At 36.9% G+C, this 12,641-nt stretch overlaps 1 protein-coding gene across 1 annotated transcript in view; it reads left to right on the top strand.

Moving 5' to 3' along the window:
* The first annotated feature begins 5,415 nt into the window (after window positions 1-5,415).
* Window positions 5,416-12,641, top strand: part of MEP1B (meprin A subunit beta) — a 46,934-nt gene continuing 39,708 nt past the window's right edge. Inside the window, exons 1-4 of the mRNA XM_044682846.1 lie at window positions 5,416-5,478; window positions 10,721-10,739; window positions 12,066-12,116; window positions 12,205-12,248. Of these exons, the coding sequence (XP_044538781.1) occupies window positions 5,416-5,478; window positions 10,721-10,739; window positions 12,066-12,116; window positions 12,205-12,248 (177 nt within the window). The remainder of the gene's footprint in view (window positions 5,479-10,720; window positions 10,740-12,065; window positions 12,117-12,204; window positions 12,249-12,641) is intronic.

The raw sequence follows: 12,641 nt of genomic DNA, 5'->3' as shown, positions 1-12,641 counted from the left end.
TTTTAGTAGGTGATTAATACTCTCAGCTAATACTGATCTGGGGAAGGGACTGGTTAAAATTAATTTAAAACCATGGCTAAGAAAACTATTCCATTTGGTACATCCCTATTCTCCTAACTTAGAATGACCCCTCTTGGTAGGATTCCAAAATTTCTCTCTCCTTATTTCCATTGGGTTCCTCAGCAGATTTGTCCTTTGTGTGGCCCTTTTTGGGGTTGGTGGTCTAGGAAGAGTAGTACTCTGATGAAGCCTGTAGAAATGCTTGCTTCTGAGCCTGGCTCTTTTATTTGTCCTAGGTTTATTGCATTCCTTTTAGCTTTAATTTATGGAGCTTCCCCAAGATGCAGAACTCCTGAAATCTAAGTTTCACAAATATTCTGTGTTGGGAAGCTCAAAATACCAAATTTTATCCAAGGAAAAAATTTTTTTAAACAGTAAGGGATGGAAATGGACTTGAGAGAAGGTTGGGAAGTCCTTTAACCCTTTTTTGGAAATCTTTATGAGGTCACCAAGGCAGTAGGATATAGTGGATATAAAGCTAGCATGGCTTGATTTTAAATCTTTATTCTGACATAATGGCTGTGTGATTCCAGACAAGTCATTTAATATCTAGTGCTCTATCCAGGCCATTGGTGTCAAACTTAATTAGAAATGGGGGCCACTAAATCATATATGAAGATCCGTTGCGGCTGCAAATTGACTTAGAAAACCACATATTAACAATATCTATATTCTATTGTATTTTTATTTGTTAAACATCTTTCAATTACATTTTAGTCTAGTTCTGGCCAAATTAATTTAGGTGGTATTCTCTGTATAGCATGTTGACATCTCTGTTCTAGGTAACTCTGAATCTTAGAGAAGATTTGAACCTGTCTTGATAGAGGTCATCTTCAGGCTTCCTCCATCAGTGAAATCACAGGTCCAATTCTTCTCTCTTTTTATTGAGTTGCTTGACTGAAACTCCTTTGCAAGTGAGGTTATCATTTTTGTATATAATATCAAATACTTATTTGAATCAAAGACTGCATGGCTGCTTAGAACAACTGTTTTTTTCCTGGCGTATTGGTCAGTTCCCAGAATGATTGACCTTTGAGTATTGGAACTTGGCATACTGGGAGTTTGCCACCCTGTCCATATTTTTTTTTTTTTTTGCCAAACTTGTTGCCTTGGGTATTAGGATCAGAGGTGGTTTTATAACTTGGCAACCAGCAATAAGAAATATTACTTGGTATCTTTTGGTCAAATGACCATTGACATTGTGGATACTGATGAATGTTATAATGGCTCATAGATAGCTATGTTTAGCCCTCAGTAAATATGGACAGCTGGGTAGTGCAGTATATAGAGTCCTGGACCTGGAGTCAGGAAGACAGCATCTTGAGTTCAAATGTAGCTCCAGATGCTTATTAGTTGTATGATATTGGAAAAGAAACTTAACTCTGTTTCCCTCAGTTTCTTTATCTGTAAAATGAACTGGAGAAGGAAATGGCCAACCATTCTAATACCTTTGCCAAGAAAATGCCAAATGGGGTCACAAAGAGTCAGATATGACTAAACAAAAACAACAAAATGCTTTCTATTGCCAGGATACACTTAAAGAGAGCTGGAGGCATACTTTTAGATGAAGCAGATATAAATTCTGGAGGACTGAAATTGTCCACTACTAATAAATTGCTTTCCAATCTATTCTAATTGGAATGAGCCTGGAGGAAACCCTTCAGTCATTACATTGTAAAATCAGGATTGTGAATTGAGTTTTAGCTAAACTCATCCAGCTCTTTCATGAGTCTTTTTGTTAGCCACACCTTAGGATTTTCAGCAACATTTTTTAGTTTTGAATTTGATACAGAATGGATTTTTGACCTACTCCCTCTCCAGGGTATTGCATAGTATTTAAAGTAAAAAAATTTCAAAGGATATATTTGTCATTATTTTTCTTTTGTGTGTGTGTGATTCATTTATTTCAGTGATGCCTTCTTTCCATCATCCCTGATGCCTGTTTCTTCCCCCCACTTTTCCAGGTCATGAATATAATTAGATTTTTTCAGCTTTGAGAGCAACATCAGGAAAATTAAGATAGAAGTGTACATGAATTAGAGATTCTTAACCTGGAGAATCTTCTAATTTGCTTTTGTTTTTTAAAAAAATGATAATTATGTTTCAAAAAAAATTGATCTCTTCTATTGCATTGAAAAGCATTATTTTGAATAGGAATAGGCTTTACCAGACTGCCAAGGCAGTTAAAGCACCCATGTTAAAGGATAGATAGTAATAGGCAAAGAGGAAAAAGATGAGGTACATAATGAAGGTAAGGAATAATTTAATATTTAGAAAACTCACCAGTTGCCCTACATTAATGCCTTTGTGTCTGCAACTGCACTATGGGAATGTGCAGAAATGAAATATACTACCATTTGCTACTCCATATTCTCAAGCTCTAGAGACTCATTGTGAATTATTGAATTTTATAACTCAGTGAGTAAGCAATGAGAATAATTGGAAATATCAAAGCTGTACGGTATTATGTACGCAGTAGGTGCTTATAGAAGGGGTTGATCTGGGAGTTCCCAGTTCAGCTTGATGAGGTTACATGGAGGTGGGCTTTTGTTTGGGGTTTTGATTTATTATTCCTGTGGAGGTTGTGTGCATGTATTTATGGTGAATTGGTTGGTATGAGATTTTTCAAGTTCAAGCTTATAAAAAGGGAAAGGAGAGTTTTTGTGAGCCAGAGCTTATAAAAAGGGGAGGAGGGCCAACTGCAGAGTCTGACTCTTTCCCCCTTTTTGCAAAGATATAGAAGGGCATTGGGTCTTTGGTTTGTGGAGGAGATGCCCACATATTGGCATAGAAGGAACGAGGAGGCACAGTAGATGGGATCTAGGATCTAGAGTCAGTAAGAGCTGAGTCTGAATCCTCCCTCAGACACTGACCAGCTGTGTGATCCTCAGCAAATCGCTTAACACCTCTGTGTGTTTGCTTCTTTAACTATAAAAAGAGAATAATATTCTTACTTCTTGTGAGTATCAAATGAGTTGACATATGTAAAGAGCTTTGTAAACATTAAAGCAATACAAACATGCTAGCTAGCATCATTATTATTTTTGCTTCCCAGAGGCAGTCTACTCCCACTGCCCTAGATATGACAGTCTTTTGGCTCAAAAGATGGGAGCAATTGTGTGCTATAGAGGAGCAGTTCTTGGATCCAATGGATCTAGGCAGTGGTAGAGATAAACTGTTGCCGTACATTTATTATGCTGTGGGGTTGCTCTTGCTTTGCAGCAACCCTTTTGTATAATTAGAGAATTTTGTGCCTTGGACTTCATTCCCCAGAAGTCCTCCAGTATTTCCCAGAATTCCTTTTAATCTTTCCACCACGTTGCTTGGTCATATTTTGTATATAGTTGTGGGTATCTCTCCCTCTCTCTCTCTTCTCTTTCGACCTGGGCTGCTTAGCTAGCTTTTTTTCTTTAGTTATTAATAATAAAATCTTATTAAATATAATACTTAGAATATTGGATATTAATTTTGATCTTTACACTTTCTAAGAGGCTAATCCTGTTCAGGCATTCCTTTAAACAGAAAGATGGGTCCTGAATCTCTCCAGAAGTTGATATTACTGGGGAATCTCCGCTTCCTTTATCTAAGAAGGGGGAGTTCAGGTATACCATTCTTTTGGTCATTTGGTTTCCCTATCCTGGGATGTGTGGTTGAGTATGTATGTGACTACGATAGACTTCAGTTGCTACCTCTTCTTCACTGGGTACAGACACAGCCACTGCAAGGGAACATTCACTCCACCATTGTTCCCACCTGCTGCTATTTTGGGGATTAAAGGAGGAGGTAATTAGTAGGCCCCCAAGTCCCCTTGAGGCCAAGTCTACTCTCTGGTTGATTCCCACTTCCCCTGGGCACATGCCCCAAAGGGGAAGAAAGGCTAATAGCACCATGCCTCACTTTTTTTTTTAATTTTTTTTTAAACCCTTGTACTTCGGTGTATTGTCTCATAGGTGGAAGATTGGTAAGGGTGGGCAATGGGGGTCAAGTGACTTGCCCAGGGTCACACAGCTGGGAAGTGGCTGAGGCCGGGTTTGAACCTAGGACCTCCCGTCTCTAGGCCTGACTCTCACTCCACTGAGCTACCCAGCTGCCCCCACCATGCCTCACTTTTTACAGGTCCTGGTCAAAAAGATGATTGGTCCACAACAGGTCATGTCAACCAATTCCTCTCTAATCAATGCACACAGCCTTCATAGGGATATCAGATCAAAGTCTCAAGCAAAAGCTCTTCTCCTCATAATTCTATCAAATTGATCTTGAAGTTCCCTGGCCACCTACTCTGTGCCTAGTACCATGCAGCTTTAATATTTCCAATTATATTTATTACTTCCTCACTGAATGATGAAATTCAATAACATGTAATATGTCTCTAGAACTTGACAATGAGGGGTAGCAAATAGTAGCATGCTTTATTTCTGAAAATTCCCATAGCAAAGACACATGGCAAAGACGAACTCAGAGGCAACAAGTGAGTTTTCTAATCACCCAGCCCTTCCTTACCTTTATTCTTTGTCTCCTTTCCCCCCTTCTTTCCCAGTAATAACCCAATTATCTAGACACAGAAATCCCCTTTCAGAATTTGGAGTTGGTGGACTTGGCATTGATCCCCAGCTCTGCTATTTATTAGTGTGACTTTAGATAAATCATTTAACCTCTCTAGGACCTTATTTTCTAAACTTGTAAAATGGGACATTTAGATTGGCCCCTAAGCTTTCTTCCACTTTTATTTTATGTCTTATTATGTCCCTGATATCATCTCTCTCTCCTTCTGGATATTCTTGAGAAGGGAAAAGAAAGGGCAACTCTTTAAATGATCTTCTTTTAATAAACCCATTACAAATGAAGTTTTGAAAACCAATGTATGTGATTGTACCCCACAATTCCCCAAGAGAACTAGTTCATTCTCAGTGGACCTGAATAGCCTCTCTAAGAAGATATAATCAAAGTCTTAAGTAGGTTCACCTCCCTTGTAATTTCATTCAATTGCTCATTGATCAAAATCTGCAAGCGTTTTTTGGATACTCCACTGATCTATGCTTTATAATAATGACTTGTTGAATGAAGGAATAGATATATAGTTTAAAATTAATTGATGACCTTTTTATCATATGTAGTTTACTGCCATTCATCAGGAAATAAAGATTAGATATTTAACCTCCCAGGCTGGTCCACCCAGTTGTTTGTCTTTTAAAGCAAAAGGGATAAACTGTTCAGCTTCAGAGCTCTCTTAGGTTTGATGGACTTTATCCTACAGTATTCCTCACACAGGTCAAAGGCTTCAATTTATGATGTTTTCCTCTTCATAACTAAAATCCATTTGGAATTTCATAGTTTGTAGCTCTCTGGGAATGCAACATGGATTCATGGTGCTTGTCTTGGCTTCTGCTGGGTGAGGTTCTCCTTGTGGTCTCTGGCTTGGTAAGCAATCAAAAGGCATGAACTGCAAGATATATGGAAAATAAAGTAAAACTGATGAGCACACTGGTGGGTGGGTGCAGTGGTGGTACCATTAAAACTTGTTTAGTCATTGGTTTTCTTTCATGTGAATCAGGCATAGCTAATGAAACTAAATGCTTTTTCAGGGCAAGCAGGGAAAATTTATTGTTTGGGATAGATTGGGTGATTGCAGGGGGCTGAGAAATAGGAAACGATTCAAGGGGGAGGAATAGGGGATCAAGAAACTTTGATATAGTTGGTTGTTTTTGTTGTTGCTTCACTGTTTCAAAACTAGCTTTTGTTAATATACAAAAAAAAGGAAAATTTGTTTTAGTTCATTTTCTGGTATTGGCTGATGACAGTTTTTTTTTTAACACCATTTGAATAAAAATCTCATTCTTATTGTGTGGGGCTGTGAAGGGCTCAACAGAGTAAGAATTTTTTTCTGATTCTCATTTCTCAAGCTTTAGCTTAAACTTATCCAGGTACAGAGATATCCTCTACCAGCTGAATATGGACTGACAAAGCCAAAGCACCAAATTTTATTGCAAAAGGTTGGCAAGAAGTCTGTAGTTACAAATTTAAAATGGCAGTCAATTTGCAGTCTAAAAACTTGTCTAAAACTCGTCACTCTAGAATTGAGAATAATGGATCTCTTTATGATCATAAGCAGGAATTAAAATTCTGTAGCCATTTAAAAAGGGAATAGATTGGCATTCCAGTGTATTTGCTTATATGAAGGTATAGCTTAGTTACAAACAGAAGAAAAAATTTTCCTCTTTTAAAAGAATTACTGTATCTAAAAGTAATGAATACCTTAAAACCCACTAGTCAATATATATTGCATATGTGAATTTGTGTGACTGTGTATTTCTACATAAACACATATTATTTTTTATTAATTTTAAGATTTTTATTTAATTAATTAATTTAGAACATTTTTCCATAGTTATAGGATTCATGTTCTATCCCTCTCCTCTTCCCGCCCCCTCCCATAGCTGACACAATTCCACTGGGTTTTAAATGTGTCATTGATCAAGCCCTATTTCTATATTATTGATATTTGCACTAAGGTGCTCATTTTGTGTCAATATCCTTAATTATATTTCCATCCACCCATGTGATCAGGCAGTTGTTTTTCTTCTGTGTTTCTACTCCCATAGTTCTTCCTCTGAATGTGAATAGTGTTCTTTCTCATAGGTCCCTCATAGTTGTCCTGGATCATTGCATTGTTGCTAGTAGAGAAGTCCATTGCATTCGATTTTACCACAGTGTATCAGTCTCTGTGTACAATGTTCTTCTGGCTCTGCTCCTTTCACTCTGCATCAATTCCTGGAGGTTGTTCCAGTTCATATGGAATTCCTCCAGTGCATTATTCTCTTGAGCATAGTAGTATTCCATCACCAACAGATATCACAATTTGTTCATCCATTCCCCAATTGAAGGGCATACCCTCATTTTCCAGTTTTTTGCCACCACAAAGAGTGTGGCTATAAATATTTTTGTACAAGTCTTTTCCCCTATGATCTCTTTGGGGTATAAACCCAGCAGTGCTATGGCTGGATCAAAAGGCAAATAGTCTTTTATAGCCCTTTGAGCATAGTTCCAAATTGCCATCCAGAATGGTTGGATCAATTCACAACTCTACCAGCAATGCATTAATGTCCCTATTTTGCCACGTCCCCTCCAACATTTATTACTTTCCTTTGCTGTCATTTTAGCCAATCTGCTAGGTGTGAGGTGGTACCTCAGAGTTGATTACATATTCTTAATGGGTGAGCCAACTTGTTAGTGTCAAGTGTAATGAACAACCATTTTATACCATTAACATGAAACTGCCAAGTTATTTCTTCTGCTCAGAAAAGCATAGTTTATAATGATTCTGTATCACATATCATCGTGGTCATATGAACCAAAGAAATAGACTGATGTATAAGCAATTTACTATTTTGGGACAACTCAACAACCAACCAAGGTCAAGCTAATTGTGACCCAGTGTTTTCCAGTCCTGATAGATTGGTTTTGCTTTGTAACTTTGGTCAGGGTTAGGTTATCTAGAAAGGGGTTTCTGGGTAGATATCTGGGTAATCTATCCTTCTTAACAGCTGATATTTAGATACCAAGAGCAGCCACTCAGCACTTAATTCTGTTCAGCCCTTCTTGTGTTCCTACCTTCTTTCTTTCTCTCCAATGGATCTGATCTGCTTTCATCATTAATGTTGAAATGCCATCATGGCAGTGATTTTTTGTCATCCCTCAAGAGTAGTCCAACTGCTACCACTTCCACTAATTTTGAGATTGCTCCCCTTTTTTACTCAGTGAAGTCACTGCTCTTTCTGCTCTCTTGGATCACATGGAGAGTGAGCCACAAAGCACCAGCAAGAAAGTTTCTTTTGAAGGATGCTGTGCTTAAGGGGAGGACGGTGAGGAAATTTGAGGGTAAGAGAAAGTGGAAGAATGTGAGCAAGAAGGCAATGTGAAGGAATGAAAAACAGATGGATAAGGAATATAAAATAGGTGGGGATAACAGAGCCATTTTTGCTGCTTATCCCCTAAAAAATCTGTGCCTATAAAGCCAATTCAATTCAACAAATGTTTATTATGTTCCTACTATGTAAAATACAGGCACGGTAGATAAAAAACTGGGCTTGTAGGTCAGGAAGACACCTTCCTGAATTCAAATTTGGTCTCAGATATTTACCAGCCATATGACCCATGGCAAGTCACTTAACTATTATTTGCCTCTGTTTCCTTATCTGTAAATCGAGCTAGAGAAGGAAATGATAAACTACTATAATATCTTTCCCAAGAAAACCCCAAATAGGTTCATGAAGAATCAGACGCAGCTAAAAATGACTAAACAGCAACAACAACAAACATATAATAATAACCTGCATTAGCCACTGGGGAGACAAAGTCCAAAGCTAAATAGTTCCTTCCCTTGGGGACTTTATGTTCTACTGAGTGGGGAGTAGGGAGGATACATGTTTCCAAGTTGGAAAAAGTATAAAGTAGGTCATCTACCTCCTCATCTGTATTTCTCCTTCTCATTATCTGGCACCATGAACATTTCCTGCTCCAGGAAAGAAGTCTAATCCCCAACATGGCTTTCTTATGGTAAAATTAATGCTCAAAACATCTCAGTTCATTTGATTTTTGTCTGTTGTGAAATCAGCCTGGGCTGTAAGCCTTGGCATTTTGAGCCTGTTTTCAGAAATTTCATTTTGCTCTGAAACATACTAATTGATTAAAAAAATGAGTTGTTTGTCTAAAGAAACAAAAGACAGGAGAATAATGACTAAAACATTTTGAGCAGTGAGTTTTGATGTATTCATTACTTTTATACACAGCATATTTTTAAAAAGAGCAGTGAATTTCTTTGTTATGTGTGTTTAGTGCCTTAGTGATTACAAAACTCTTTCCCATACCTTATTTTGTTTGAGTTCTACAAAGATCTTGGGCAATAGGTGGATCTAGTATTATTATTCCAGTTTCACAAATCAGGAAATAGCTTCAGAGAAGGAAGAGACAACATAGCAGAGTACCAAGCCTTCTGACTTCACATGTAATGTTCTTTCATCATTGTATTTCTATTTGGGGAATGTATCTGTTTAGTCTTACATGAACCTATTTAAAAATACTTCTTAGGGGCAGCTAGGTGGCTCAGTGGACACGCCAAGAGGCAGGAGGCCTTGGGTTCAAATCTGATCTCCTACACTTTCTAGCTGTGTGTCCCTGAATAAATCATTTAAGCCCAATTGCTTAGTCCTTACTGCTATTCTGCCTTGAAACTACTACTCAGTACTGATTCTTAGATGGGAGGCAAGGGTTTAATAAAACAAACAAACAAAAAAAGACCTCCAAGGAAGAATTCGACACTTCTTCAAGAAGTTTATTCTATTTTTGGACAGCCCTGATTTTTGGAAGTCTGACATATTTACCTGAAAGATGCCTCTTTGCAGTTTCCCCTTATTGCTTATATCTCTGCTTCTGGGGTCAAGCATTAGAATAAGTCTAATTTGAATTACATATGATAAGTTTCAGTGTGAGATTTCTTTCATGACCCCTCAAATATCCCTCATATTAATCATTTCCATTTCTTTCACTCAATTTTTAGATAAAATCATCTCCAGGCCTTTCACTATTTTGTTCACTGTCTTCTGGAGGCTCTCCAGGCTGTCAATGTCCTTCCTAAAATGTTTGCCACAAACTAGACTCCAAATGGAGTCTAAAGACAGATGAAAATGGTGCCATTACCTCCCTTGTTGTTCCCTCATTTGGTCTTGATAGAATTTTTTTAAATTTACAAAGTTAGTTTTGATTTCTTTGACTCCCAAATGAAAATATATTTTAATGCTCTATCTTTTTATGTCTTGTATATCTCAATGTATTTCCCCTTCCATGACAAAGAAAAAATATGAGAAAAGAAGAGAAGAACAATTTAGCAACATCAAATAACACATCAATCTTTTTTGATGCTATATGAAGTTTTCTACACCCATACTTCCCCATCTCTGTAGAGAAAGAATGGGAATGCCTTCTCATATCACTTCTTTGAGGCCAACGCTGGTCATTTTCATTTCACAGCATTCAGTTTCAAATGCTTTTGCTTTTATGATTTTTTACATTGTTATAGTCTTTATAAATGTTGTTTTCTTTGTTCCTTTTACATGTCCCATATATCCCTGTAGACATCATATTTAAAATTTCTTAAAGCACAGCAATATTCCATTCCATTTTTATGTTACAACTTGGTTAACCATTTTCTAATGTATGGGCATTGATGTTTCTTATTCTTTGGTATTACAAAAGTACTGCTATAAATATTTTAATATATGTATGGGGGGGCTTTTATTGTTTCATTGATCTCCTTGAGTTTTCTGTCTAGAAGTGGGATCTCTGGGACCAAGGGTATGGACATTTTCATAGCTTACTTCCTATCATCCCAAATTACTTTCTCAAATGGCTAGATCAAGTCATAGCTCCACCAATAGTTTGTTAATGCGCCCCATGATTTAAAAAACTTTTTTTTTAAAATGGCAGATAATCATCCAAGTAAAACTTAGTTCAGATGCTCAAATTTCATAATGGTTGATTTTCTTTGGGTAAAGAGTCAATGCAAGTGAGGTAACAAATAAATGCTTTTATTATTGTATCATATAGTAAGACCAAGAAAAGCACTGATAAATCTTATATATCATGATAATTTTTTTTTATTCCCTAGTCAATCCCAGGAGCATTTGGTGAGTCATCTGTTGACTTCTATTCTTCTTCAATACTTCTAATGATTCATGATTTCATGTATGGGTGTGGCTGCTGGATGGTACAAGGGGTAAAGAACTGGATTTGGAGTCAGGAAGATTTGAGTTAAAATCCTTTTTCAGATATATCCTATCTGTGTGACTTTGGGCAAATCATCTAACTTTTTTTCTGCCTCAACTTCCTTATCTGTAAAATGAGACTATTTGCACCTACCTCCCAGAGAGACTCAAGTAAGATAAAATATGTATTCACTTTGTTGTGAATGGTGCTTGGACCAAAACATTGAGTGATAGCAACAACAATAAATTGCATTTATATAGCATTTTAATTGTGAAACACTTCACATGCTATCTGATCCTCAATAATCTTGTGAAATAGGGGGAAGAAGGAGGAAATAAGCATTTATGTAATACCTACTATGTGCTAGACACTGTGTTGATCACTTTATATATCTCATTTAATAATATTATTATGAATAATAAGTAATATTATTAATAAAAGTCTAATAGGTATCCTTAAATTAGATGCTATTATTATCCCTATTTTACAGATGAGAAAACTGAGGCTTAAAGAGGTTAAAGATCTTGCCTTGAGTCACACAGCTAATTTCAAGAATTTCAAGATTAGGGCTCTATCCACTAAGCAATACTGCCTCTTGAAATCATTAGCAAGCCTTGTATATCATGGTAGTAGATTTACTTGTTTTTTTTTTTTTTTTCTAAATAGTGAGTTGGATACACTGTTATATTGGTCAAACCTCACCTCTCCACAAAAAGGAAAAAAAATTACAGCTAGAAATATGCAATCTGTCAAATTAGATGGACCAAATATTATATTCCCCTTCTACTTGGCTTTAATCACATAGAGTCATATGAACAATCATGGTTTCTGCCGCCTAGGAACTTAGAAGGGAATCCGGGCTTAACTTGGAAGCGTTGGTCTGTGTCATTTACGAAAATCTTCAGTGTATATTGAAGTGGTCACATATGGGCAAGTCAAGGCTGACTGCATCAGCCTGCAGCATTTGGTTCTAATTTGGTTCCAATTCAGTGCAGCCTGCCTATGTAAATGAAGCTTCTTCCTCATCTGCCTTCCATCTTGCACAGAGGGAGTCATTTATTATCAAGTCTATTGATTTATTCTTAAAATCAGTCAATGCTCAAGGCAAATAGGAAAACAGAGTGCAAGAAGTGACCTTAGTAGGCTGAGCTACATTTTTCACAGCGAGGGGACCTAAAGATTTTCTGTTCTCTTAAATACATATCAAGGTTAATTGTTGCTCTCCTACTTTTTTTTTATCTTTTCAGTAACGGATGTAGATGGTGGCAAGGAAAAGGACATATTCGACATCAATGAAGGTTTGTGGATTCCTTCCTTTTGAAAATTCCACAGGCTAATGAAGGGTTCTACCCACTTGCTAATATCAGGTCTTGTCTTGCTATTTAGCTTTGGGACAGGACCTTTTTGAGGGAGACATATATCTTGATGGGGTGAGTTGGCACGGTACGATGATATCAATGACCAATGCAAGCTAAGATATTGCCTCTCTGAAGCTGATTTAAAGATGTGAGGGTGACATAGAATCAATGGGAATCACTTAATGATGCATTTGCACACTGGAAAAAATGACTTGATTCATATTAACATAATCATCTTTCCTTTACTGTGATTTGGTGTAAATCAGTTCCAAGACCATCATCATTAACCATATGTAGTCCATGTAATCCATTTTTTAAATGGATATCATGAATAAAATTTTACATTGCTTTTATTTTCAAATATATGTTTCTTTCTTTCTTTCTTTCTTCCTTCCTTCCTTCCTTCCTTCCTTCCTTCCTTCCTTCCTTCCTTCCTTCCTTCCTTCCTTTCTTTCTTTCTTTCTT

The sequence above is a fragment of the Gracilinanus agilis genome, chromosome 1 (assembly GCF_016433145.1).
Source record: "Gracilinanus agilis isolate LMUSP501 chromosome 1, AgileGrace, whole genome shotgun sequence".
Classification (NCBI taxonomy): Eukaryota; Metazoa; Chordata; class Mammalia; order Didelphimorphia; family Didelphidae; genus Gracilinanus; species Gracilinanus agilis.
Note: the sequence above shows the minus strand (reverse complement) of the source record. Positions and strands in the feature narration are given on the sequence as shown.